The sequence below is a fragment of the Rhinolophus sinicus genome, linkage group LG10 (genome assembly GCF_036562045.2).
Source record: "Rhinolophus sinicus isolate RSC01 linkage group LG10, ASM3656204v1, whole genome shotgun sequence".
Taxonomy (NCBI): Eukaryota; Metazoa; Chordata; class Mammalia; order Chiroptera; family Rhinolophidae; genus Rhinolophus; species Rhinolophus sinicus.
Window position 1 is genome coordinate 109688340 of NC_133759.1, and position 26467 is coordinate 109714806.

The 26467-nt window shown below is 45.5% G+C and overlaps 1 protein-coding gene across 2 annotated transcripts in view; it reads left to right on the forward strand.

Annotated features, from left to right (window-relative positions):
• Nucleotides 1-26467, forward strand: part of GNA12 (G protein subunit alpha 12) — a 75893-nt gene that overhangs the window by 26185 nt on the left and 23241 nt on the right. Inside the window, exons 1-2 of one of the 2 annotated variants that reach the window (XM_074314001.1) lie at nucleotides 3071-3206; nucleotides 13555-13770. In XM_074314001.1, the coding sequence (XP_074170102.1) occupies nucleotides 3171-3206; nucleotides 13555-13770 (252 nt within the window). In that variant the 5' untranslated portion in view covers nucleotides 3071-3170. Of the gene's footprint in view, nucleotides 1-3070; nucleotides 3207-13554; nucleotides 13771-26467 lie in introns of those variants that run through there. The other variant, XM_019757537.2, reaches the window with a different exon arrangement.

Consider the following 26467-nt stretch of genomic DNA (forward strand, 5'->3'; position numbering starts at 1 on the left):
GAAAGTAGCGTTTTCATAGGATTCATAACAAAGGGATGAAGTTGGTTTGCAGGCCTCTAATGAAGAGCGGTCTGCGGTGCCGGCCCTGCCGAGCGCCTGAAAACCTTCCCTGGCCTCTCCTCAAGTTGTACGAGGGCATTACTGGGGAGACTTTCCGGGAAGCCCCCGCACTGCAGATCACTAACGCTTCCTGTACTACGTGTCAGAGTTCCCTCAGTTTGACATGGAAGCCAAATAGGACTTTTCACCAGGTGCTTAATAGAAGGTGCCTTTTAAGAAGCGGACAGTGGTATTTGCTGTGGCCGCCAGGCAGTTCTGTAAGTCACCAACAGGGTCCAGCTGAAGGGAGCCCGGGTTCCAGGTGTGCTGCTGGAGGGTCGTGTCGGCGGCGCCTGGAGACCGGCAGCGCCCCTGGCTGCGCGGGCCGGAGAGGACTGCTCGCTGGGAGCCTGTGGCAGGACCCGTTCCCACGTCACCGCCTCCCTCACTGCTTCTTCACCTGTGAAGTGCAGGCACGCACTCAGGGACTGGTTGTGCTTGGAGCGCTGCAGGCCAGTGGGTTTTTAGGAAGCCTGAGCTTTGGGTCAGTTCCTTTAATCGTCGTTGCATAACATCTGTCTGAGGAATAGAAAAACAGCAGGTATAGTCTCCTATGCCTTTGAACCATGGGACCACCTCTGGTTGTCCTGGGCTCGCTATGGGCTGGCGCACCTGGATTTCTCTGGCTCTGTTGCTCTTCCGTCCTCCAGGGACATTGGCATAACCCCAGGAACTGGCCTCCATCACAGTCATGGTGCTGGGCACCGGGTGTGAGCGGTTGTCAGCCGTGCACAGATGCTGAGCCTTCCTTTCAGGGCCTGAAGTCACCTCTTGACCCCCAGCCCCCCCTTCCCACTCATGCCCAGCCCAGGGGCTTGGGCTTCCTGTAAATCTGTGTTCATTCCCAAAGTCTGATCTCCTTTTGCTGTTGGAAGACGAAGTCCCTCCCTTGGCTATGCAAGAAGTCTGTTTCTTCTGATTGTCTGCACTGACTGCCTGGAAAGCCGCCGCTGCCTGGTGTCCTGTGGATCAGATCTCTCCTGAGGCCCTGCTTCCCAGTTTGTACTATGATCTCGCCAGCGACTGCTGGCTTCTGTTGTTTGGGATCCGACATTTTATTATGCTTGTTTTTGTTGCTAATAGGATCCCAAGCTGAGTTCCTGCAAAGGAAACAACGTGATGGTGGTGGCGGTGGTGATGCTCCTATTGCTCTTACTACCATGTTACCCATTGCCCTGAAAAATTAAGCTAGGTATTTCATGGGGATCACATCCTCTTCTGGGTTGACCCCTTCCTAATGTCAAACCTTCTCCCTACAAGAAAGGGGTTGTACTTATGGTAGCTGTTGATTGGGAGAAAGCATAATACTGCAAGGCTGCTCCCAATTCAATGTGCTTTTAAAGAATTATTTGTATCTTATGTATTATAAAAGCGTCCGTATACTCTGAGAAGGACGACACATGTGTGAAAATGGCTTTTATTTGAACTTCGTCAGTCACTTTGCAGTTTTAATTTACTTGCTACAGTAAGTTGAACTGTCTTTTTGGTTGAACTCTTCCTGTAAACGGGCTTTTGTTTTATCTTTGACATATGAAAAGGAGATAGTTTTCAAAGGAATTTCCAGACCTATTATACAACAAAATTGCTTTCGAATAAAGTATGAGCCAGTATGAACTTTTTAACCTCAATGACGATTCCTCATGTGATGAGATTTCCAGTGAGAAATAAACTGAAATGACTAATGTTTGGTTTGTGTACTGTTTGATCAGCTTTGACAGAAGGCAAATCTAATTGTTAGAGAACCATCTCTGTGCCTTCAGGTATCCTCACTGCAGCCTGAGAGATAGAAAGAAAGGATTGTCCCCTTGTGTAGCAGATAAGTGACCTAAGACCCAGGTATTCATCCCATCAGCCAGTAGATCACATGCTGTGTGCCGGGCCCTGGGAATACGGGAACGTGCGAAACAGACCAAGGATCCTGCCCTCACAGGCCTCGCATTCCAGTGGGGAGAGAGATCATAAACAAGATAGCAAAGTGTAGGGTGGTGAGCTAGCTTCCCTAAGCACCAAACAGAGCAATCAGGCAGGCAAGGGGTGGAGGTGGGGGCACGGCGTGGGAGAGGGCTACCACTTAGGATCGGAGGGCCGAGGGAGGCCCTCACTGAGGAGCTGACATTGGAGAAAAGACTCAGAAGTTGAGGGAGGGAGTCAGGTGGATTTCTAGGGCAAAGGGGTTTCAGGCTTCAGGAACCAGCAGTTCTGAGGCCCCCAGGTAGAAGCAAGGAGGCTGTGTGACTGGAGTGGAGCAGGCAGGGCAGATGAGGAGGGGGAAGTGAGGTCAGAAAAGGCACAACCAGGTCACATCGGGCCTTCTGGGCCTTTGGAAGGACCAAGGGAGGGTTTGCACAGAGGAGTGCTCTGAACTGACTTACTTTGAGAATAGACAGAAGGGAACAAGTGTAGACATGAGACCAATTAGAAGATTTGCAGTAATCCAGGTGAGAGATGGCGGTGGCTGGACCAAAGCGATTGCCGTGGGGGTGGCAGGAAGTAGTCCAGTTCTAGGTCAATTTTGCAAGTAGCATGGACAGCATTTGCTGACAGCCGGATGCTGGGGGAGCCATGATATTTATTCCCTCCCCTGCAGGCTCCTTAGTTCCTGCTGCAGAGGCCTGTGGGGAATGAGGTATAAGCCCAGTGCAGACAGGCCCCCAGGACCCCTTCTGAGTGTTGGCTGGTGGAGGCGTGGGCCCCAAGGCAGGTGCGTCTCTTGGTGCCTGCCTTGGGGACCTGCTGAGGGTACTGAAGTCAGTTTTGCAAAGGCAGATGGTAGCAGAAGAGCCCGTACATGGCCACATCCGCTACTGAACTGCCGCTCCATGTGGAGTCATGTCCACATAATGTCCACTTTGTATGCAAAGAAGGAAGTGGGGCGTGAGTGAGAAGGAAATGTATGAACCGATTCAGGAAATACATACTGACAATTGTGAAGACCAGCCCTTCGCCCCTTTCCAAGTGCTGGCTGAGCATAGATTCAGATTTTCACTTGGGGCTCTCTAAGCTGGCCTGGGCCAGTCCACAAAAACGGGTGCTCAACAGCAGGGTCTCGTGTTAGCGGCCTGAGTCCTAGAATGAAGGAGAGAGCCCGCGCGCAGGAGGCTTTTCAGGTACTTGCACTGTTTTGCCGCAGCTCCTCTGGGCAAGGAAGCCGTTGGGCTTGTCTCAGGAGCTCTTCGTCGTCTCTGTTGGACCGGATTCTGTTTATGCCGGACTTGACTGGAAGTGCTGCAGTGTCTTCACCGCTTACTGCACGTCTGCCTGGCACTGACACTGAATTTAGAGACACGTCCAGGTGCATTCTGGGTGCCGTTGTGTGACCATTGAGTCTGTTGAGTGAGTCGTGCAGTCGTCATTTTTATCTTCTGTTAACTTCCCTGGTCCTGTAGCCAGCTTCAGACTTGCCACCAGATACTTGAGAGGGGACAAGTGAGGACAGGGAGCGAGCTGGTGTGTTGTCCAGCTCCTTTTTTCCTTCTTACCTCGTATCTTACTGCCTCATTACTTCAAGGGATGTCTGTTGATACGGACAAGAATTGGTGCTAACGCTCCCATCAGGTCAAGGCGCTCCTGACTTGAAAACTTCTAAGAATTCAGACCACGTGTTCTAGATTCTTCTTTATGCCTTGATATGAAATGTTTTATTGGAAGCGTTGACCAATCCTCATCCTCTGCTTGAAAGCAAGAGACTAGGATTTCAAACATGCTTGGGAGATTCAAGCATTTTTGTTATTAATTATTTATTATTAATAATGGCTAACATTTTATTTATTTTTATTTGTCATTCATTTATTAATTCATTTAGTTTATCATTTATTAATCTTTGTTAGTAGTGGGACTTAGGAGAAAAGAGGAATTGCTTGTATAAAAGCTTTTTGAAGTCTAGAACCCAAATGCCTATCAATTTTCTATTTCTCTAACTTGGGGTTGTCTGTAGTGCACACGTATACTAAATTTGCTTCATTTTCAGTTGCCAGTTGTGATTTCTCTTAGAGCATGGTTTGAGGATATGACTGTTAAATATTACTGGAGGACAATTTTAGCGAAGCAAACAAACCAATTTAAAAAATAGGGGGCGAAATGACAAGTTACCAAATTTAAGTGTGTAAATTGGTACCGCCTTTCTAGAGAGCAGTTGGTAATATTTATCAAACTCCTCAAAAATGTGTGCATACTTTTTGACCCAGCAGTTCCATAATTCAACTTCTAAGAGTTTGTCACAAGAGGATAGTCAGACGTGTGCAGGCGTGTCTGCATGGGGGGCTCATAGTATTGCTCACACCCCACGCTCCGTTATGGCACGTCCGGTATGCTGGGTTCCTGTGCAGTGGTTACAGGGCTCGAAATCCTGAAATATTTAGTGACCTGAGAAAATGTTTATGATACATTGCTAGAAATGTTTTTAAAGATTTATGAATAATAACATATACACAAAGAGAGAATTTCAATGAAGGATGAAACAGTAACATTCCAAGATGTTAATAGAAGTTATTTCTAGATTATAATAGTTTTGAGGATTTAATTTTCTTCTCTATGCATCTCTGTTTCCTCTGTTTTTACACTAAAAATATTTTTGTAAATTGAAAGAAATTTAATTTTAAGAAATGCTTCCATACAGCAAGGCTGTCCAACATAAATGTCACATGAGCCACATGACATTTAAATTACCCACATTAGGAAAGGTAAGGGGGTAAGATTAATATTTTAGTAATGCAAAATATTGTGGATAAAATGCTATAATTTCAACATGTAATCAATATAAAGAAATTAAAAGATGTTTACATTTATTTTTCATGCTAAGTCTTTGGACTCCAGTGTGGATTTGTACCACATCTCAGTTCATACCGGCCAGGTATGCACTGCTCGGTAACCACGGCAGGCTAGGGCCTGTCTCTCAGGCAGAGCAGCGTGTTCTAATGCTGTGCTGCTAAGATAGCGTATGTGTGAGTGAAGGTTGTTTACTGTTTGTAAAGTAGGATGTGAACCCATTACATTTCCTCTGATTTAGCCGGGCGTACAGCAGATCCCGTAGTGCTAGATTTGATGACTGCTGTTTTTTTTTAAACATTCTAGAGAATACCAGAAATGTTGGGTCCTCAAAGGTCAATTCAGATCTGGTTCTAGTCTCAGTGCCTGCTGTTAACTGTGTGAGAAACAGGCAGCAGACAGGACAGCTTTCCCTCCTGTCTCTTTCTTCGCTTCCTTATCTCTCCACATATATCCATGGATGTATACAGGTTAAAACAACACTCGCTTTAGAATCACTCAGTCGTACTTAATGGCTGTGTGACTGAGTTTCAGTTTCCTCATCTGCAAAATGGGCACACCACTACTCCCCTCACAGTGTTACAAAGGGGAAATGAGCTGGTGGATGTTAAGCGCTTAGTACAGTGTTGTTCACCTGGCCAGTACTTAGCATGATAACTGATGACATGTTATTGGAGCAGCTCTGAAACAGCATGAGTTTTGTACGTGTCTGCATCTGCTCGTTCGGTGGCTTCATCAGACTGAGAGGCTTTGCGGAAGGGTAGCATTTTTGTGTCCTCTGAGCCTTTATTTACTACACTATGTCCAGGCCCTAAGCCGGATCACATGGGAAGCAGTGGCATTTATTCAGGAATTGGGTTCTGTTGTGTACTTCACGGGGTGCACACCAGGAACTCCACACCTCTGATGTGCGGACAAGTCAAAAGGTGGTCTAAAGGAGGGGCCCTGCTGATGCCCATCAGTGTCTTCATCTCGGAAATGTGTGACAGCTCTGTGCTTCCCTGGCCTCACATTGTAGTTCAGATGACCTTGACAATGGCCAAGATTGTGTTTCATCCAAACAATCCAGTGACACTATTCTCAGAGGACATTGATTTCACAATTTTCTCACACCTCCTCACACAGCTTGTTTCCGCTCTGGCGTCAGTTCTCCCCAAACCCACCTCATTACTATTGGGACTTGTGACACTCAGCCCAGTTCTGTTAGATTTGAGGTGGTGAAGCACAAAAAAGGGCCAGCCAACCTTCCAGCAGATTCTGTAAGAGTCTAGCCCAGGGGCGGTCAAAGTACAATCCACAGTAACAAATACTTTGACCATCAGAACCTTGTGTGTGTATTTTCACACACGCACACACGTATGTAGTCATCCATGTGGATGGATATCTATTTTAAGCTAGAACAAATTCTATGAAACATTGACTTACCTCTGTTATTTACAGTTTATTCAGGTATTTGCCATTATATTTTACTCTTTAAATGCTTACTAAATTATTTCACAACATGGGTCCTGACTTGAATTTTGAAAACACTGAATTAGCACTTTAAACTATGTTACCTGTTTATAGTGTTTATATGGGATTTTTTTTTTCCCTTGGAATAATATTTAGTATTTATTTCTTCTCAAATTCTTTCATATTTTCTGTACTTAACAGGAAGTCTTCATTTCCCCTCGTACCAGGGTTTGTCTTTATAACATTTAGTGAAGCGTTTAGCCCAAGTACATCCCAGGCTTACTGCCTGACACTTGACAGAGTAGAAGAGAAGGAAGTTGGTCTGTACTTGGCTCCGGGCTGATTTCACAAGTCTCCAGTTGGCTGGCTCTGGAGTTCTGAAATTTAGCGTGGATTTCCACATTCCAATTTAGGGGATCTCAGAAATTCTGAACCGAGGTTGAATTCTTTTTTTTTTTTTTTTTTTTTTTAAGGAGGGTGCAGCTCACAGTGGCCCGTGTGGGGATCGACCCGGCAACCTTGGTGTTCTCAGCACCACGCTCTAACCACTGAGCTAATCGGCAGCCCCTCTTTTTTTTTTTTTAACTTTTAGAAGAACCAACCTTTTCTCAAGCAAAAAAAAAACAACACAAAAGCTAGTGATGATGGTTGCTTTTCCCATGCACTTCCTACAAATCCAGAGTTTTTCTAATAGTTCCATCTATTTACTAAAAATTTTGCCTTGGATTTCCCATTGTCCCATTAAATTTAATTTGTCATTAATTTACCCAAATCTCACCCCTCCCGAGCCAGCCCTTCCTCTGGGCTCCACGTGGAGAACTGGCTGGTGGTCTTCTGGTTGTGCGGACTCTGACCTCCATGTCTGGTGTGTTCTGTTCTCTTGCTTTTAGATCTCATCTTCCTTTTGGGTCATCTCCTCGCAGGAGAGCCTTAGCCGCCTTCTGACTGCCCTCCCCACCTTCACTCACTCCTTCCTATGAGCCACCCTTCCCACCACTGAGTCTGGAGACTGCGCATTGGACTGTCACACTCCTTTCCAGGTCCTTTGATTGTTCCCTACTTCTTACTGAATAAATGCCAGACTTCTCAGCTCGTCACAGTCTGGCTTTAGCGTGCTTCTCACCAATGGTGACATTTCTGACTGCCCGTGACACCCTCCTACCTCCAGTGATGCTGTTCGTCTCTGGCCTGCGCATCAGACGCTCTGGTCGCTTCTGTGTTGTATCGAAAGCTCCCAGAGCAGGCACCCTCTTTACCACCTTATTGGGCTTCCCCCATTAGCTGGCACCTCTGTTTGCATGAGGCTAAGCCCTCAGTCCAGCTGCAGGTAGAGCACTTTCCTAGACAGGTGACATGGCGAGCAATGGCCCGTTCCACTAGAACAATGCATTTGTTCCCAGAGGCTCACATGTGGAAGTGTGGAGGGGCGGAGACTAGATGAAGAGGCCGTCCTGTTTGATGTCATAAGAATACCAGCGCTCTGATGACCATTTGTCTGTTTGCAGCTTTCCTTTCTCACTTTTCCTCCGACCTCTAATTCGAAGGTATCCTCCACTTCAGGTTTCGGGAGAAACTAAGAGGAGCCATCTGCCTTGGCTGCTGGACTCATTAACTTCAAGAAATGTGCCCTGTTTACGTGTCTGGCACATTCCTTTTATTTGGATGGTGGCCAGAGGCAAACAACTCAGCCTAGTGGGCTTCAAAACAAACCCAGAGCTTTGCAAGTACGTGTGCTGTTGTCCAATCGGGTGGACAGTCAGAACCTTCAAGTGTTCTTAATGCATCTGTTTCATTCTATAGAGAAAGCTAATTCCATCTACTCGCATTTGGTGTCGTAGCTTTAGTATTTATTGTGGGAAGATTTTAATAAGGAATGACTAATCTAAGAAAAGTTGGTCTGATGAGGGGCTAAACTAACAAAATGTATTTTGAAAGGAGATAACAGGATTTGCAAATTTTGGTCTTCGTCCAGTAAGACTGAACCCCCCACCCCCAAACCTACGTCCCCAGCAGACAAGGGGATCTATTCTTTGACTAGAAGTTTAAATTGCTGGATTTATAAGTTGTCTTAAAAAATGTGTTCTTTGAGCAGTTTAAAGTGTTACATAGTATTGAGATGAAGTCACCAAACTGCTTAAGACTTTTAACTGTTTATATTTGGGTGACTTGAGTGTATGAATGTATGGTTATGGAGAGAATTAATGCTTTAGTAACACTGTTCCTGAAAGAAAGGCTTTCCTCATAGCCACTAAGAAGACTTAAGTAAATTGTCTTGGGCCTTAAATTTTTTCTTTTTCTTTTGAGCATGTATGGATTTTCTTGGTTTTTGTGTGTTAGGAAATTCGTCTTTTATTGAAAAGGATAGGGACAAGATGTTTTTATTCTATGCCTGTGATGGCTGTATCTTACTCTGAAGACACTAGCGACTCTCTATAATGATGGTGACGTGTATGACCGTGGGCTCTGCAGAAGTACGTGAATGTCACTTCCCCAAAGACCTCAGGCGCTCTCCCCAAATGCACAAGAAGTGGACTCACATGCGAAGCAGATGTCCCAGAGCAGAACCCTCCCCCAGACCTCGGGGTTGGGCACTCAGCACACAGTTGGCAGAGTAGTTTTTGACTAGAATAATTTAAAAGGGCAAAAGAGAGACATTGTTTTTCTTGATGCCTTTTTCCTTCAAATGAGGTGAATAAGATACAGAAAATGGACTATCGCTAACTGGTATAATTCAGAGTTTGTCAACAGTTTTACCAGTTTCCCTGGATTTTTAAAGAGAATTACTTGGTGTTTGGGTGAAGTTAATTTGGACCAGTTGCAGCCAGCCTGGCAGCATGCAGTGGGAGCACAGGCTGCTGCGGGGTAGACCAGTGGTTTTTAAGCCAAGCCTGTGTTCACCCACTAGTAATTCTGGAAGGCCTGGTTTGCGCAGCTTCAAAAGCAGGCTTGGTAAGTGATCGCTCAGGCTTTCTGAGTCCATTCTGGTGCCCTGCCTTCATCTCCGACATATGAAAAGGAACATCCTTGGGGCACAGAAGCTCAATGTAACTTGGGAATGAGGTTGTGCTCCTGCCGAAGCTGACCTTTTCAATGTGTAAAAAGCCCTGAAGAGCTACCTTGTGTGTCAGACCAGATTTGCTGCATTCGAGTTGCATGGGCAGGGCCACTATGAATGGTGGGTGGGTTAACTGATGAGGGGCAGGGGGCGGCAGCTGGGCACGGCAGGAAGGCTTTCTCTAGTTTGCACAAAGGTTTTTCTGCCAAGAATCTCACCAGAGGGATGTCTTCTACCTTCTCTGTGCTCAGATACTTTTGTTGTGCATAATGTGAAGAATATGGAGCATCTTTCCTTTCTTGGGTTCTTGCACCTTTTCGGTATTGTCCTTCTGGCCAGGTGGGAGTTTGTCATGATGTCGTCAGAAAGTGGGGCGATGGGAAGGACTGGGAGGCAGGAATGGCGGGGGAAGAGGAAGGAAAGGAAGGCGAGCTGAGGATTTCCTTGTCATATTTGCCCTCTGGATAGGCTCTAACCCACTGTTGCCACTTGTCAAAATTAACCCGCACTTCAAAAGCTCAGTTAGAGACTCACCTGCAATTAGGATTTTCTGAGCCTTACCTTTTCCACACCATGTAATTAGTACATATATTGCCATGATTTCTAGTTAACGCTTTTTTTTTAAAACTTTTTTTTTAAATCACAGGTTCACAGGAAATTGCAAAGATAGCGCAGAGAAATATCACCCAGTTTTCCCCAGTGGTTGTGTTTTATGTAACTACAGTGCAATATGAAAACCGGGACATCGACGTTGGTCCGACATGTGTGTGGTTCTGACATGTTACCACGTGTGTGTTTGTGGCACCAACGCTGCAGTCATGGCACAAAGTCTCCATCACACGGAGGCTCCCTCCTGCGTCCTCTGTACAGCCACACCACACCCCGACCGTCCCTCTTCCCTGAGCCACCTGATCTATCTTTTATCCCTGTAATTTTGTCATTTCCAGGATGTCACACAAGCAGAATCCCATACGATGTGACCTTTGAGATTGGCTTTTTTCATTCGACATAATTTCCTTGAGGCCCATCCATGTGGCTGCATGTCTCAGTAGCTCGTCCCTGGTTATTGCTGAGTTGTATTCCATGGCGGAGGCGCCACAGTTTAGCCATGAACCTGTTGAAGGACAGCTGGGGTCGTTTCCAGTTTGGGGCTTTTGGGAATAAAGCTGCTGTGAATTCCTGCACAGGTTTTTGTGTGGACATAAATTTTCATTTCTCCAGGGTAGATGCCCAGGAGTGAAATTGCTGGGTTCTATGAGAAGTGTGTGTGGTTTTTTAAGAAACTGGACAACTATTTTTCCAGAGTGGCTGTACCGTTTTACATCCCCACCAACAATGTATGAGAGAGAGCTGCATCGTTACCATCATTTGGTATTGTCGCTGTTTTATGTTTTTGCTGTTTTAATAGTTGTGTAGTGATATCAGAGTCTTCATCTGCCTTTTCTTGATGGCTGGTGATCTTGACCATCTTATGTTTCACCTGCTCTCCTGCTGTCTATACATGCTCTTTGGTGAAACATCTCCTAAAGTCTTTTGCTCATTTTCTAACTGGGTTGTTTATCATTTTAACTGTTGAGTTTTGAGCGTTCTTTGTGTATTCTAAATATAAGTCCTTTGTCAGATATGTGGGTGGCAAATATTCTCTCAGGGTCCGTAGCTTTTCAGGCTCCTATATTGTGAGGTTTAGGTCAAGATTCTCATCTTTTTCTTTGCCAATGTATGTCCAGTTGCTGCAACACCATTTGTTGAAAAGGTGTTGACTTGCTTTTGGATCTTTACAGAAACCAATTGGCCATACTTGTGTGGTACCATCTCAGGGTCTCCGTTGTGTTCCATTGATCTCTATGTCTATTCTTTCAAAAATACCACATAGTCCTGACTACTGTAACTATATAATAATAAGTCTTGAAATTGGGTAAAGTGATTCCTCCCACTTAATTTTTCACTTTCACAATTATTTTAGCTAATCTAGTGCCTTTCCATGTAAATTTTAGATTAATCATATCTATGTCCATGAAAGATCTTGCTGGGATTTTATAGAAATTCTGTGAGACCTGTATATTAATTTGGAGAGAATTAATATCATTACTACGTTGAAGCTTCCAATCCATGAACATGGTATGTCCTCCATTTATTAGATCTTTAATTTTTTTCATCAACTTTTTGTAGTTTTCGGCATACACATCATATACATGTTTTTTTACATTATACCAAAATGTGTCTCTCTTTTTTGTAATTGTTAGTAGTAATTACATTTGAAATTTTAGTTTCTACATGTTCATTGCTCGTATATAGAAAGACTAATGACTTTTGTGGGTTGATTTTATATCTGGTGACCTTGCTGAGTTCACTTGAATTCTAGGAGGGTTTTTTTGGTTGGTTTGTTTGTTGGGGGCAGGGGAGGAGTTGGTAGTTTTTTTGGCATTTTCTACATAGACCATCATTTCATCTACAAAAAGGCTTAGTCTTGTTTTTTTCTCTGATCTGTATTATATTTCTTTTCTTTACCTTACTACACTGTCAGCACTTCCAGTACCATCTTGAATAGCAGAGATAAAAGTGGACATTCCTGTCTTACTCCCAGTCTTAGAGGGAGAGCATTCAGTCTTTCACCATTAATTATGATGTTAGCTGTAGGGTTTTGTGCCAGTGTTTTGGTTTTTTTTTAATCAAGTTAAGGAACTTCTCTATTCCCAGTTTTCTGAGCATTTTTATCATGAATGGGTATTAATTTTTTTACTTCACAGTCTGTCTCTCTAGCCAAATTCTGAATTTCTGTAGATGAGACACTGCTTCATAAATGTTTTGTTTTCCTCCAGAGCCTAGCTTGGTACTTTGCCCCAAGGAGGCATTGAACATGTGTTGGTGGGTCAGTAGGACTGGACATGTCACTGATAACAGATGAGCGTGGCTCCTGATGAGGGAACTTCCAGGGACGTCCTTAACTAGATAGCCCTAGTCCACCATGTCTGGAGGAGAGATTGCAGCTACTCTCTTTGGTCACTGTTACCATTCAAGCCAGTGGTTCAAGGCAGAAATGGAAGTGACAAGCTCCAAACTGATGCTACAGCGGTGATATGAAAAAGGCCCCGGGTGCTGGGAATGGGGAAACGTTTTAGGATAACTGCCTAAAAGCCAGTGAGTTGTACACTGTAAATGGGGGGATTATATGTTGTGTGACTGATAGTCCAGTGAAGCTGGGTTGTTTGTTTGTTTAAGAAAGTGCCAAGTGGGCAGAGATGTCCTGCTGCTCTCTGTGCCGGGGACCATCATTCTGGGTCCCCCAGCCTGCTCTGTGCCCAGGAAGTCTTTTCCAGATAGGGCACCCCTGTTCTTTGCTCACCCCAGGATCGGTGGTGCCCTCAGGAGAACTCAGGAACAAACGCCCGTAGATATGTGCTGCTAATTTGAAGCCCTAATCTGAGAATGGCTCCATAGATGAGACCACTATCACCAGGACAGGCTGGGTTGTTCCTAAGGCTGATTCCGTGTAGGCTGTTTGTCCAGCCCCTTGACCTTGTCTGTGAAGTAAGAAAAAGGCAGAAAACACCCACTTTATTTTTAACCTTGAGGAAATAAGCAAAAGAATGAAGGGTCGTTTCTCATCATCACAGACAATGGTTGTATTAAATTTAGCTCGGGCTCCCCCAGCTCCTGTGTCAGTGGGCGGCCACTGGTCTGAGTCACATTTTAGTCTTTTCCTGTCTCATACCACAACTGCCTGTGTTTGCATGTTCTCCACTCGTTTTTGATTGGGACATGCAATCGTATTCTGGTATTAAGTAGCTGTCTGATTTCAGTGATAACGGCAGTACTAGTAGTGGTGGTGGTTTTCAAACATTGTCTCTGACGTGGTTCAGGTTCATTTTCCAACATTTGTTTTGCCAGTTTTTTGCCACTTCTTCTCCCATTCATTTGTGTCCCTTCCTAGATCTTTCCACATGATTGACAACAAAAGGCAAACCTGTGTGTGGTGTGTATACACATGTCTCAGTACGGTCGTGTTCCTAGGAATTGAGACATTTGTGCCCTGACCAGATGAACCAAGAGGCCGATTCCGGTTACAAACTTGGTAGCTTGTGAGTTTCCTGCTGTATGACAGCCAGTGCCCATATTGAGGTTCTCCATTGTGCTTTAGTCTTCAGAGCACAATGAAATCCTTCTTTCTTTCTTTTATTTCCCAGGGCTCAAAGGTTCTTGTTGATGCACGAGACAAGCTCGGGATCCCGTGGCAGTATTCTGAGAACGAAAAGCATGCGATGTTCCTCATGGCCTTTGAGAACAAAGCAGGACTGCCTGTGGAGCCGGCCACCTTCCAGCTGTACGTCCCTGCTCTGAGCGCGCTTTGGAGGGACTCTGGCATCCGGGAAGCCTTCAGCCGGAGGAGTGAGTTTCAGCTGGTGAGTGAGCCCTCTTCCTGGGACACGTGACTGTGTCCCACATGACTCATTTGGACCTTTGTAGGATGGCCTTAACAATACAGGCAAGCTGGAAATTGCTTTAAGTCCTAAAATTCTACAACAAAAATGTACCACAAGAGTAAATTAAGCTGCCTGAAGATTCAAGAGGGAGCAAAATTAACTTACTCAAGCTAGGTAAATGTTTTTGTTCAGGAATATGAAGGATTCTTAAAATATTAAAGACCTTAAACCGGTCTTTAATATTTTAAGAATCCTTAAGGAGCTCAAATTTTTTTAGATCTTGTTCATTGTAGGAAATTAATGCTTCCTTAAAACAGTTTTCCAGCTTGCAATGTACAGATTCTGCCTTTCAAGACACGAATGTTTTTAGATCAATATCTTTGAAGCTAAGCTGAATCCTCTGCAGGTTGTTTCCTTCAGATCCTTCCTTTCATTTTAAGGTCTGAAAGTTCCAAAAAGCCTAGTCTTCTTTGTCATTTAGATTCATTTAGGATATGAGTCTATACCCAGAAAAGTCTGGATGTGGCCCCTGGAGAGTCGGGCAGGCTGCACAGAAGCCGCATCCCATAGCAGGCTTTCGTGTGCAAGTAGCAGAATTGCTGACTTGAGCGGCTTCAGTGAGAAAGGAGCCTGATGGCCAGGCCCTGGCGAAGTCTGGGATAGAGGCTGAGCAGGGGCTTAGGTGCCATTAGAACTTCTCTGGGCTTGATCATCATTGGTCTGGCTGCCCCTGTGGTCGGGAAGTGGCAACAATAGCAAGGAGGGGATGGCACGGTGACCAGGGACATACTGCGCAGGGGTGGTTAGGCTCGGTAAACTCGACACCACGTCCCACCCCTGGAGCAGGCACGCAGGCTGCATGGTGGGGAGGTGGGCGCGGTAGCAGCCGTGTGCCATGTGGCCATGTGCCCCGCCAAGCAGCTTGGAATGGCCTGTAAGCAGAGGAAACCCTGGAAGGGTTAAAGCACCAAAATACCAGATCTGGTGTGCAGTTTCTCCAGAGCTCACTGTCAGTGCACAAGGAGGATGGAAGGTAGGTGAGGCTGAGGCATAGGCCAGATGGTGGGCTCTTCCAGAGTCCAGTTAAGAGACCGTGAGAACCTGAACCAGGGCAGAAGTGGTTTTGAGACTGACCTCATGACTTACCGCTACTGGATTTTTTTTGCACAGCTGTTTTCCTCATCTGGTTAATTGTCAATTTCATCATCGTACTTCCCTCCAAACATGCCGTGTGAGCTGGCTTGGAAAATCAGTAGGCACAGAATTGACTGAATCAGTGTAGCCAGTTTTTGCTTTTCATAATGTTCTCTTGAAGTGGTGGCCGATCGGCTACATTTAACAACATTGTTAGTATAGGTTAGGGGTGTCTTTTCTTCTCAGGATTAGACAGTTATCCTGGGAGTTTGTACCTCTGTTAGAGTCATCACTTGACTTCCTCTTGCCCGATTATGAACCAAACATTTACTGGTTCCAATGTTGGGGAGTCTTTGCATGGGGGCAGGGGTTTGGACACACGTAGGGGGTGTGAGCACCTTTTCCTCACCTCTGATACTTTTTGCTTCACACTTCTTGGGTGTTAAAGAAAATTCACTGAATTGTGAATCATTTTTTGTATCTCTTCGATTTTTATTTGAAAGTGGCAGCAGAAGAAGGGGTTTTCTTGAAAATGTCTTCATGTCCCTTTGGAGATGGAGTCGGAGACCCAGTTCAGAGAACTTTATGTTGATAGCACAGTGTTTCTTAATATCTGGAAGTCCAAGTGAGTCTGCTATTACACAGATTGTTTTTCTTGTCATGTTTAAAGGAATTGGGTCTTTGTAACATTACCCAAGATTGCTAAGAAAGGCTGGATTATCAGCTTGATTTGACATGGAGAGGAACGCTACCCCACGCTGTGTGCAGGCGCTGCTGCCTTAGAACCAAATGAGGGCAAAGCTTGAGGAGGAAAATCGGCCTGCGGCTCACTCCGGGACTTGCTACCTGGAAAAGAACCGCTGGGGTTAGCATCCCAGCTCCTAACATAAAATCCTATGTGTTGTGCTCAGTTTCTGTGATGTCTGGGGCTTCAGGACGACTCTGGGTCAGTCGCATTAGCTCACAGGCTCCATCTGTGTTGGCAGAATTGCCTGGTCGCCGTCTGCCCCCCATCCCTCACCCCGGTGGGTGTGGGCTTTTTCAGGGCTGTGGAAACATGGTTTACACGCTCTCAGGCTTGGAATGCTACTTTGGTAAAGCTCTGGCATAAAGTCGTACCCCAAACTCCTTTGCATTCCTGAAACAAACATCAGCTTATGCTGTGTGGTAGTTACATCTTTTTTCAGAAAAGAAAGAGCCAATCGCTTTTCAAAAAGGCTTGATACCACAGGTTAACATTCCTTTGGAAACTTGCCCTTGCTTTTGCTGGTATTATTTTAATTGAATTTCAAAGTACTTTCCCCGAGCTTTCTCAGTAAGCTTTTCAGACACTAGAGGGCTGGGCTGAATGGAAGATGAGGTGATTTGTAGCTACAGTAACTTTTTGTAACTTTCTTTGAGGCCACAAGAAACAAAGTGACATATACTGAACCCAGTTTTGTGCATTTTCTGTGCCCGGTACCATGTCCTCTTAAGAAAGAAACCCCCTCTAATGGTTTGGCAGTTACTTTCAGCTATTCCAGGAACAGTTTCATGGTAGCTGGGTGATCAGGAATAAGACCTGAAGTAGCAGCATGCCTGGCAGACGCAAGCTCTGTCCATGGGCTGTTTGGGGTAACGAAGAGGCTTCCACTGTCTCTGAAGGCTCTGCTACGACTAGTCGTCTCTGCCCCTCTGAGTTTGACCCAGGCCGCCTGGCATTAGTTGTAAGCCTTTGCCTCTTTTCTCTGCTATTGAGATACCCTGTGGACTTGGCTTTTAACAGTACTGCAATCTAAGATTTTAGATGAGAGGAGGACAGGAGAACCCCAGGAAGTGTGATGAGGACAGTGCCTTCAACCTCTAATGTTTCTGGTACAGTTTGGAAGGTTTCAGAGAATCTTTCTACTTGGGAACGATGGTGGTCCCCTGCTGCTTGGAGCAGATGGAAGTATTCCTGGGTGTCTGCACTAGTGCTGTGACATTTGGTTGCATGTGGTGGAAAGCCCAGCGCGGCAGTGGTTGTTTTTGTCCTTCTCATGAAAGAGGTGCAGAGGTGGCCAGTGCAGGGGTGATAGGGTGGGTCTCTGTGCAGACCCTGCCCAGGTGGTCCTGTTGCTTGGCTCCTTCTCAGGCTTGGCCCTGACTGCGTCCCAAACAGAAGAAGGAGGGTACGGAAGAAGTCACCCTCTTCTTTTTAGGGCGACTTCCTGCGAGCACCATCCACAATCCTGGTGAATCTCAGCGGCTGGAACAAGGTCACGTGGCCGCACCTACAGGGAGGCTGTTAAATGTGCTTCTCGGCCGGCCAGTTGTCACAGAGGAGAAGCTGGCAGGGCCCTTCTGCCCGAGATGACGGGGACGGGTCAGTGCTTAGCGGGGAGCCTCTAGGAAGGGCAAAGATGGGTTTGTAAGTTATTTTAACTCTTTTTACATGTAAGGAGACACTTAACGGCAGCACATAATGTAATCTGTGAGAGTCCTCAGAACTGCGTTTTCAGTCTTCTGTGTCTTTTTAAATTTTATATGGAATTCAGTCATTCAGCAAATATTTGTGGAGCAGCCACCATGTGTCAGGCACTCTTACAAATCCTGGGGAAGTAGCAGCCAACAAACCAAACACAAACCCGTGCCTGTGTGGAGTTGACTTTCTGACAAGGGGAGACAGACCAGTCAATACGTTAATAGGAGAGTGTGTGTGCGCACGTGTGCATATATACAAGCATATATGTATATTCTGTGTGTGAGGGAACTCAGAGACTGTGGACAGAGAGGAGTCTAGGCTGATAAATAGGCTGCATACTGTTTAAGCCTGTGTTTGGCGTCCCCGAGTGGCATCTGCGAAAGCTCTGCAGGAGGTGGGAGAGCAGGCTGTGTAGGTGTCCTGGGGCAGAGGGAAGATGGTCTAGCCCGGAGAGGAACACGTGCAAAGGGCTGTGGTGGGAGTAAGCTTACTGTGCCAGAGCGCAGCAGGAGGCCAGTGTGAGACGGAGCCGAGTGAACAGACGGGGCGGGAGGGGATGAGCTTCTAGAGCAGAGCGAGGGGCCGTGGGGAGGGCTGAGCTTTTGGCAGAAGAGTGATTTGTGCTCAGGAGGACCGCTGTGGCAGCACTGTTAGCAATTGAAACAGGGAGGCTTTTGCAGTGATTGAGGTGACAGGTGATGGTGGCTCATTCACATCAGTGTGACACTGATGGAGGCGATGAGAAGTGCTCAGGTCTGTATGTCTTAGAATCCGAGAGGAACGTGGGGGTCATCTCGTCTCACTGCCCATCCAGCTTAACGATGCCCTTGGCGTCGGCCCTGCTCGCTGATACGGAGCCCAGGATTTTATTTTATATTTTAAAATCAGAACACTGGAGGAGAGTCCACTTCTCTTTGTGAGTGGTTTCCAGGCTGTCTCTGTGTGTCTGGAACCAGCCCCTGGAGTGTGAGGCCTCGGGAGGGAAACCCTGTGTTCCTGGCATCAGCCATCTCAGTGGGTCTGGTGTCTTTCTTCCCGAGATCCGTGCTCTGTCCAGGGCACACAGTTCAGACCACACATCCCCGTCTCTGCGGAGATCAGGTACCTTCATTTCCTTCAGGTCTTACCCTTAGGAATGTGGAGGGAAAGGTTGCAGCAGTTTAGAGAGGACCTCCCCCTCTTCACCCTGTTGAGGCCTCAGTCCCATTCTGAGCTGTTTGGGGACGAGCTGTGTGCTAAAGTCTCAATTAGTATTTAATGGGGTTTAATTAGTGGGAACTGAAGTCAGGAAGTAGTTCCAGTTCATGTTCCTTTCGCGTGTACTTTCTCATACCGGCTGGGAGGACCCCCACCGCCCTCAGCCGCGCTTCTTTCATTCCTCTTAGATTTGTACCAGCCGGTAGGTCAAACCTCCATGATGATTGGTTCTTTTCAGATGTTTATTAGCCATTTGTATTGATTCTTTTGAGAACTGCTGTTGACATCCTGTGCTTCTGTTTTTCTATTGGGAACAAGTTTTTCTTGATTTGTACTAGTCTATCGTCAGGCGCTCATTTTTTCTAATTCTTTTTACAAAACCTTTTATTTAAAGTAATTACAGATTCATAGGAGTTGCAAAGACAGTACAGAAAGGTCCCTTGCATCCTTCACCCAGTTTCCCCCATAGTTACGTCGTACATGAAAACCACGAAATTGACGGCAGTACGACGTGTGTGTGGTTCTGTCCCATGTTTCACGTGTGTAGGTCTGTGTAGCCAGCACTGCTGTACAGACACAGAACTGTCCCTGCAGAGCTCGCCCTCCTGCTACCCTGCTACGGTCACAGCCCCTCCTTCTTCTGGCACCCTCATCCCCGAGCCACTAATCTGCACTCCATCTCGAAAATTCTATCATCGGGAAATACTGTGCACATGGAATCGGATAGTATGTGACCTGCTGAGGTTGGCGTTTGTCACTCATCACAGCGCCCCTGAGATCCCTCCCGGCTGGGTCTCCCTGGTGTGGTGGCGCCCCGTCAGCTAGTTTCAGTTCATACTCGTTCCATGTACACCTTGTCTATGTAGTAGACGTGCATACGCACACATGTACATGCACGTACGCGAAGACCCGTCATTGTTATCTTAGAGTGGAGCTTGGCAATGTAAGAAACCAGTGAGTAATTTCTAGAGAGAATGGAGTTCTAGTTCAGATACTAGAAATCGGAGATTCTCTTAATTTTGGTTTGGTACTGTGTATGTGCAAATTTTTAACCTTTCAAACTAAATTGCCTTCATAGTGTGATAGATACATGGGGGAAATCTCAGCCTTCTTAAAACTTAGTGTTAAAGTTGGAGGGACTTGAGATTTTCACTAACCAAAGCCCCTATTTGATATTGAGACAATTTGCCTAAAGTGAGGAAGTTAGCGGATGGCGGGCCCAGCCAAATTAGAATGCAGAGAACTTCGTTGTCCGCGGCTTGTTTGGGTCCTGATCCCAGTCTGGAAGGGGCGACACTTAGTTTTCCTCTGGGGTGGCTCTTGCCTGAGGACACAGAAGCAGGAAGCTGAGGTATTTGCTATTCTTGGATGAGGGCTGGTGAGAAACTTACGTGTTCCTGCCTCTGAGCGCGGTCTTTCCCCTTCGTTTCATTAATCATGAGTAGTATTATGTACTCACAGACCTCTGAAAATCTACTCCTTTAGAGAAAAAATGAAGTGTTATGCATTTTAACATAGATCCTTGTGGAAAACGTTGCTATAAAGCTTTATGTCTGGAGGATTTGTAAGCCAGTGACATAATGCCCCAGGGTGGAAATGTGATATATTTTATAGTAGAGTTAATAATGGAATATTTTACATGACAACAAGGCCAGAAATACAAAAAGAAAAGAAGAATGGATTTAACTGAGTAAACATGTTTAGCTTTTGTCTGTCAAAAGTCAGCATAAAGGAAATTAAGAAGGCAAATGACAAATTGGGGGGGGGGATCGCAACATATAATGAAGGTATTCTTAGTATGTTAAAAGAGTGTGTGAAACAATTGAGGCCTGCACGATAGGGCGCTTATGAATCAATAAATGAAGAACTTATCCCCAGAAGTTAAGTGAGTAAAAGAAGAAACACGATCACCAGCCTTGCTACCAATCATGGAAATGCAAATTAAAGCCAGAATGAGGGAACGTGTTGTCAGTCAGACTGGTAACGATTATAAAGAGTGACGCCCTGGGCTGACTAGGTCATAGGAAATAGGTGCCATCATACATAGTTGGCAGGAGCGTAACGTGATTCAGTTTCTCAGTTTGTGTCACAACGTAGTGTTACATCCTCTGGCAGTAAATCTTTTGCCAAGGAATTTCTCCTAAAGCAATATTTGTAATATTTCCAGCTTCTAGTTTCAGTGGACTAATTATCCAGAGACTGATGCTGAAAATAATTTTAAATGCTAGATAAAATGTTAAAAATATTTACGAAAGCATCTAAATGCTGACAAGATCATAAAGAATCCCCAGGCCAAACCCTAAGTGAGAGACAGCCTCGAGAGATAAGCAGAACCCTAGGAGCTATCTTTCCCCGAGACATTTGGTGATCTGAACCACAAACCTGAGCTATAATTTTTGACAGCGTCTTCAGGGTCTCAAAAGAAGATAGAAATTTAAGATTGCCAAAGCTGAGGAATCTGATAGGAGACTCCTCTGTAATGAGCCGGGACCTCAGAGTGTGGGAAGGAACCAAAAGTAAACCCACAGCAGGGGGAGAGTAGAGAGCAGTACCTGGCTGCAGAGCCTGGGCTAGCAAGGGGGAGGCAAAAGAAAACCCACCTGTGGGCTGGCTCCCCTGGGGACTTGTCACCCAGATGCACAAGAGGAATCCAAGAACCCCCAACGCTGTGAATTCAGTTCTAAGTGATGCCCGACAGTAGTGTATGCAAGTTCCTGGTAGAAGCAAATGGTAACCCTCTGGAAAAAATACTTTGATCCTAAATGTTGGAGATTCCCCACAAATGATGTTTTTAAGGACTGGGACATCACAGCGATAGCCAAAGTCACAAGGCAACAAAACAGAATGCCTAGAATTGAAAGAAACAACAGACAGCAGAAACAAATTCAGTCTTTAGATATTGGACTTATCAGACACAGATTTTAAAACAACTGTACTTCATGTGTTTAAAAAAATAAAAAATAAATATCTTCAGGAAAAACGGGAAACTGTTACTAATAAAAGTGACATAATATATTTTAAAAGAACAAACCAGAACTTCTAGAATTAAAAAGCACAAAAACCAAAATTAACTCAAGGGGTACATTAGGCAGTAGTTTGAACACAATAAAAGAGAGTATTAATGAACTAGAAGAAATGTTGGAAGAAAGTATTAAGAATGTAGAAGAAAAAAAAAAGAATGTAGAAGAGAGAGACAAAAACGGAAAATATGAAAGATAGGTTGACAGGGATGGTAGATTAAAAGAGACAATCTAATGTACATTTAAGCAAGAGTTACAGAAAAATAGAAGACTGGGGCAGAGACAATATTTGAAGAGCTAACAACTGGTAAAACATACCAGGCCACAGAACCAAGAATCCCAGTGAATTCCATGCAAGATTAATAAAAAGGAACCTATAACTAGACATGACATAGTGAAACCACAGAAAACCAAAGGCTGAAAAGTCTTAAAAGCAGCCGCAGAAAAAGGTAGAGATGATCTTTCAGGGTGTGACAGTTTGACAGCGTTCTTCCCGAAAGCTCCAACAGAAGCCACAAAGAGTGACTCCCTTGAGGTGGTGCCTGTGAGAGTGAGTCCGGAATTCTGTAAAACTGAGGCAGTACAGAGACGTTTTCAGACAGAGTGAGAGGTAGGTGGGCATCAGCAAATCCTCACAAAGGAACACAGGGACTACAGTTCCAGCATGAGGGAAGTGATTCCAGAAGAGGGTTTGAAGCTTAAGAAAAACGAAGACTACTTTATCACTTTTTTCTTCTGTTGGTCATGCTTTTGGCGTCAAATCTGAGAATTCATTGCCAAACCCTAGGTCAAGAGGATTTACCCCTCTGTTTTCTTCTTATATTTAGGTGGTTCTCTTACAGGTTGTTGATTCGTTTTGAGTTAATTTTTGACTGTGGAATGAGGTTGGGGTCCAGCTTCATTCTTCTGTGTGTGGACACTCAGTTGTTCCAGCACCATTTGTTGACCGTCTGTTCCTTCCTCGTTGAATGGTCTTGGCACCCTTGTTGAAAAGCAATTGGTCATGCATGTGTGAGTTTATTTCTGGACTCTCGATTCTCTTCAGTTAGTCTATATGTCTATCCTTAATGGCAGTAGCACACAATTTTGATTACTGTAGCTTTGTAGTAAGTTTTGAAATCAGGAAGTGTGAATTTTCCAGCTTTGTTTTATTTTTCTCGATGTGGTTTTGATTTGCATTCCCCTGAGGATTGATGATGTCAAGCTGCTTTTGAACAAGAATAAAGTGGGAGGGACGTGATCTTCTCAGAGGTCAGCAAACTATGGCCCGCAGGCTAACTTTCATGTGGGTGATTTTTGTTTTGGACCCCTAGCTAAGAATGTTTCTTACATTTTTTAAAGGCTTGGGAAAAAAAGAATATGCAATAAAGACAACTGTATGTGGGTCACAAAGCCTACAATATTTACCAGCTGGACCTCTACAGAAAACGTTTGCTAAGCCTTCTCTAATAAAGGGGATATTAAGATTATTTTTTTAAAAAAATCTTTACTAACCAATACAGTGGAGGTATTGGTGCAGAGTTAGGTAAATAAATTGGCGGAACCACCTAGAGAAAGATGAAATTGGACTCCTATACATTACACACCTCATTTCAAATGAATGATAGACACTTAAATATGAAAAACAGAACTTTGTATCTTTTAGGCAGTAATATAGAAAAGTCTTCATGATCTTGGTACAGAGAAGAATTTCTGAAGTCATTAAAAGTGCAAATGCAAAAGGAAAAGTTTAATAATTTGACCACCATCAAATTAGGAACTTTTGTTCATCCAAGGACAGCACCAGGTTCTGTAACCTACAAAGGAGAAGTGTCCGGAATATTTAAAGCACTTGCACAAGTTCGCAAGAAGCAGGCAGTTCAGTGGAACAGTGGGTTACAGGCTTGAGCAGCATTACTGAGAGGAGGAAATGATTTTATTATGTGCGCACCAGATTTGCACAAATGAAAATCTGTAACAGTTCCAAGAGCTGGCAAGCACATGGAGGAGCAGGAACCCCACCCGCCCTGGTGCCGGCGGGAGTGTAAAGTGGTACACCCGATTTAGAAACCAGAAGGGGAAACCACCCGAGTGTCCCTCAGCAGTGACACGGGACAATCCGTGGTCTTTGTTCCTGAGGACTGCAGTGCAAACGAGCAGAGGGACCGCTCCCCACACCCAGTACTGAGATGCTGACCCAGAGAAGGCAGACATGAAAGGACAGGGCACTGTGCTTTCGTCCACATGACACATGCGTACCGGGTGATGGCATCACCATCCGTAGGCGATAAGGCTACAAGGAGAAGCTCCATGTCGGCACCAGTATCAGCATAAGGGCGGCTTCCAGAAGTCAGCGTGTTAGGAGGCACGTGGAGTGCTGGCCGTGGGCCCTTTTAGGCCTTGGTGGTGGCTGTTTTCTCAGTTCAATTGTACATTTATCCTTTATGCACATTTCTTATCTTAGGCTGTAATTTACAATAAGAAGAAGACCTTGAAAGGGAGAATATGATAAGATGAATATGCAAAGATTATTTATAAAGGATGTCGGTGGTATTGCTTATAAAAGCAAAAACAAAAGGAAATAATCTAAATGGCCTCCAGTAGGTATGGGTTGAGTAAATTGGAATATAGACCACACTTCACGCTGCTGTTAGAAGAGCTAACAGAAAGTTCTGTGTGTGTTGACATGGAAAGTCCCTCACACATCAGGTGGGAACAGGCTCAGAGGCAGCACGTGCGTGTGTGTGTGTGTGTGTGTGTGTGTGTGTGTGTGTGTGTCTGTCTGTCTGTCTGTTTAGGAGAAAATATATCCCCTGAACTACTCAGTTATCTTCCTTTTCTATATATGTTTATAGTTGAAAACCCATTTTAAAAATTATTTTTATTTTCATTGCGGTAGGAGCGTGTATAACTTTTATTCACGGCAGGGTGTGTGCTCTGTTCCTGATGCCGTTTAGTTGGGGCGTCTGAAGACCTACCTGGTGGAGGGATGCGCTGCCTCCCTGTGGGACCCATCACATTGGAATGAGCAGTTCTGGTTGGGACTTGTTTTAAGGAGGCTTTGATCTCATCCCTTAAGCAGTAGTCCATGTAAAAGAACTCAGTTTGGCTGTGGTCTACTGCAGGGGTGTTTGGCGTCATTCTGGGGCACTTAGCAAACGCCCCAGAGCTCATTTCTGAGCTGTGCTTCCCCAGCTGTGTAATGGGACGGGCCTGGATGTCTCACAGACAGTTCGTGTCTCAAGCCAAATGTGACTGTCCTTTGAGTCCTGGCTTCACACCTCATTGCGCTTGAGCCAAGGAGGTCAGTGCCTTCCTTCTGCAGTCACCAGTGCTTTTCAGGTGCCTGTCACTCCCCAGCCCCCTGGGGCCTCCTTGGTTTGCTTCCGACTGAGTGTTGCATGAGGTTGTCTAAGCCAGGCTCTGCTGTCAGCTTGCTGATCCAGCCACCTTCTCTTTCATCTCTCTCCTTTTCATTCTCCTTCACAGTTCTCATATTTCAAATATTTTGTCCTTTCACTCTCTTCCGGGATACCTTTCTCCACCCAGTTTGAGCCCATGGGTTTGCATTCCTGCCCTTTGCTGGTGTCATGGCAGCTGTGGCACTTGGAGGGATGCTCTAGCCAGAAGACCGCAGCTGGCGGCACTGCCCAGAGCTTGTCTGGGTGGAGCTGGGGGCAGCGTGGGGGGCGGGGGAAGGGGGGCTGCAGGGTGGGAGCCAGCAGTCCTGCTTTATCCTCCGCCACTAACTTCAGGGGCCTGCACCCAGCCTCCGGGCCCGCATTTCCTCATCAGTGAAGGAAGAGCCATCCTACCAGCCTCCCAGGTGTGCTGTCCAACATAAGACTGTCTGTGGACGTGCTCTGAGGCAGAAGCACCAGGCCCAGGAAAGGCACAGAGCTGTCGCCAAGGTAACAGTCCTTAAACAGCCTGCCGCGCTGGCGTGATTGGTCATAAGGGAATTCTCTGCGTTTTAGCCCTGGAGGTTTTTATTCACACCTCTTCTGATAGAACGTGTCTTCAAAATTTGTCACATACTCCCCTGTCCTTTAAATGCAGAATATTTTATTTTTAGAAAGAACTTTAACAGCTTTGTTGAGGTGTAATTGACACAATAAACTGCACATATCTAAAGTGTATGATTTGGTAAGTGTGAACATATGTATATACCATGAGACCCTTACCACAATCAAGATAATACAAGCATGGGATGGTAACGTGTGTGTGTTATCATCTCGTCTCTGTGTGTGTGTGTGTGTGTTCTCTGTTGTGTTTTGGAGTTGTGAAGTTGCCACAGAAGTGATTTGGAGATAAGTCACAATGTTATGACTGTTTCTTTAAAAGAGCCATCACTAATAAGAATGCCAGTGAAGGTGCATGAGTCACACGACAGCCCTGGGCCCTACACTGCACATGTGTGTACTAGGAACCCAGCAGCCATCACGCTTAGCTGTGGACCTCTGCTGCAGTGGCCCCCCAGGTAACCTTGTTCCGCAGTCTCTGGTGGGAGCCCCCATCTCTGCATGGATTGTCCCCTAGGTATTTCATGCCTGGCTAGTGCTGAGAGTCCTTGATTAACCTCTGAGGCCCCTCCCACTCCTGACAGGCTTTGAAAGGCAGGCTCCTCCCCCTCTAATAGGCAGGACTGAGCAGTCGATGTTTTTCCTGAGAATACCTCCCACTTAGAAAGGCTGTCCGGTTATGACACAGGCGGGCCGTTTGTTTCCAGGGTTCTCAGAAGGACGCAGACCAAGCGGGTCTGCTGCTCTGCCATGTCTGTTAGTGGAGCTGGCACAGAGCTTCTGCTCAGCTCTCTCAGACACAGGCGCAACGGTTCCCTGAACTCTGGTGACTAAGAGGAATCGGGAAGCACAGCTCTATTTTCAGGTTCTTTCTCCTCCTC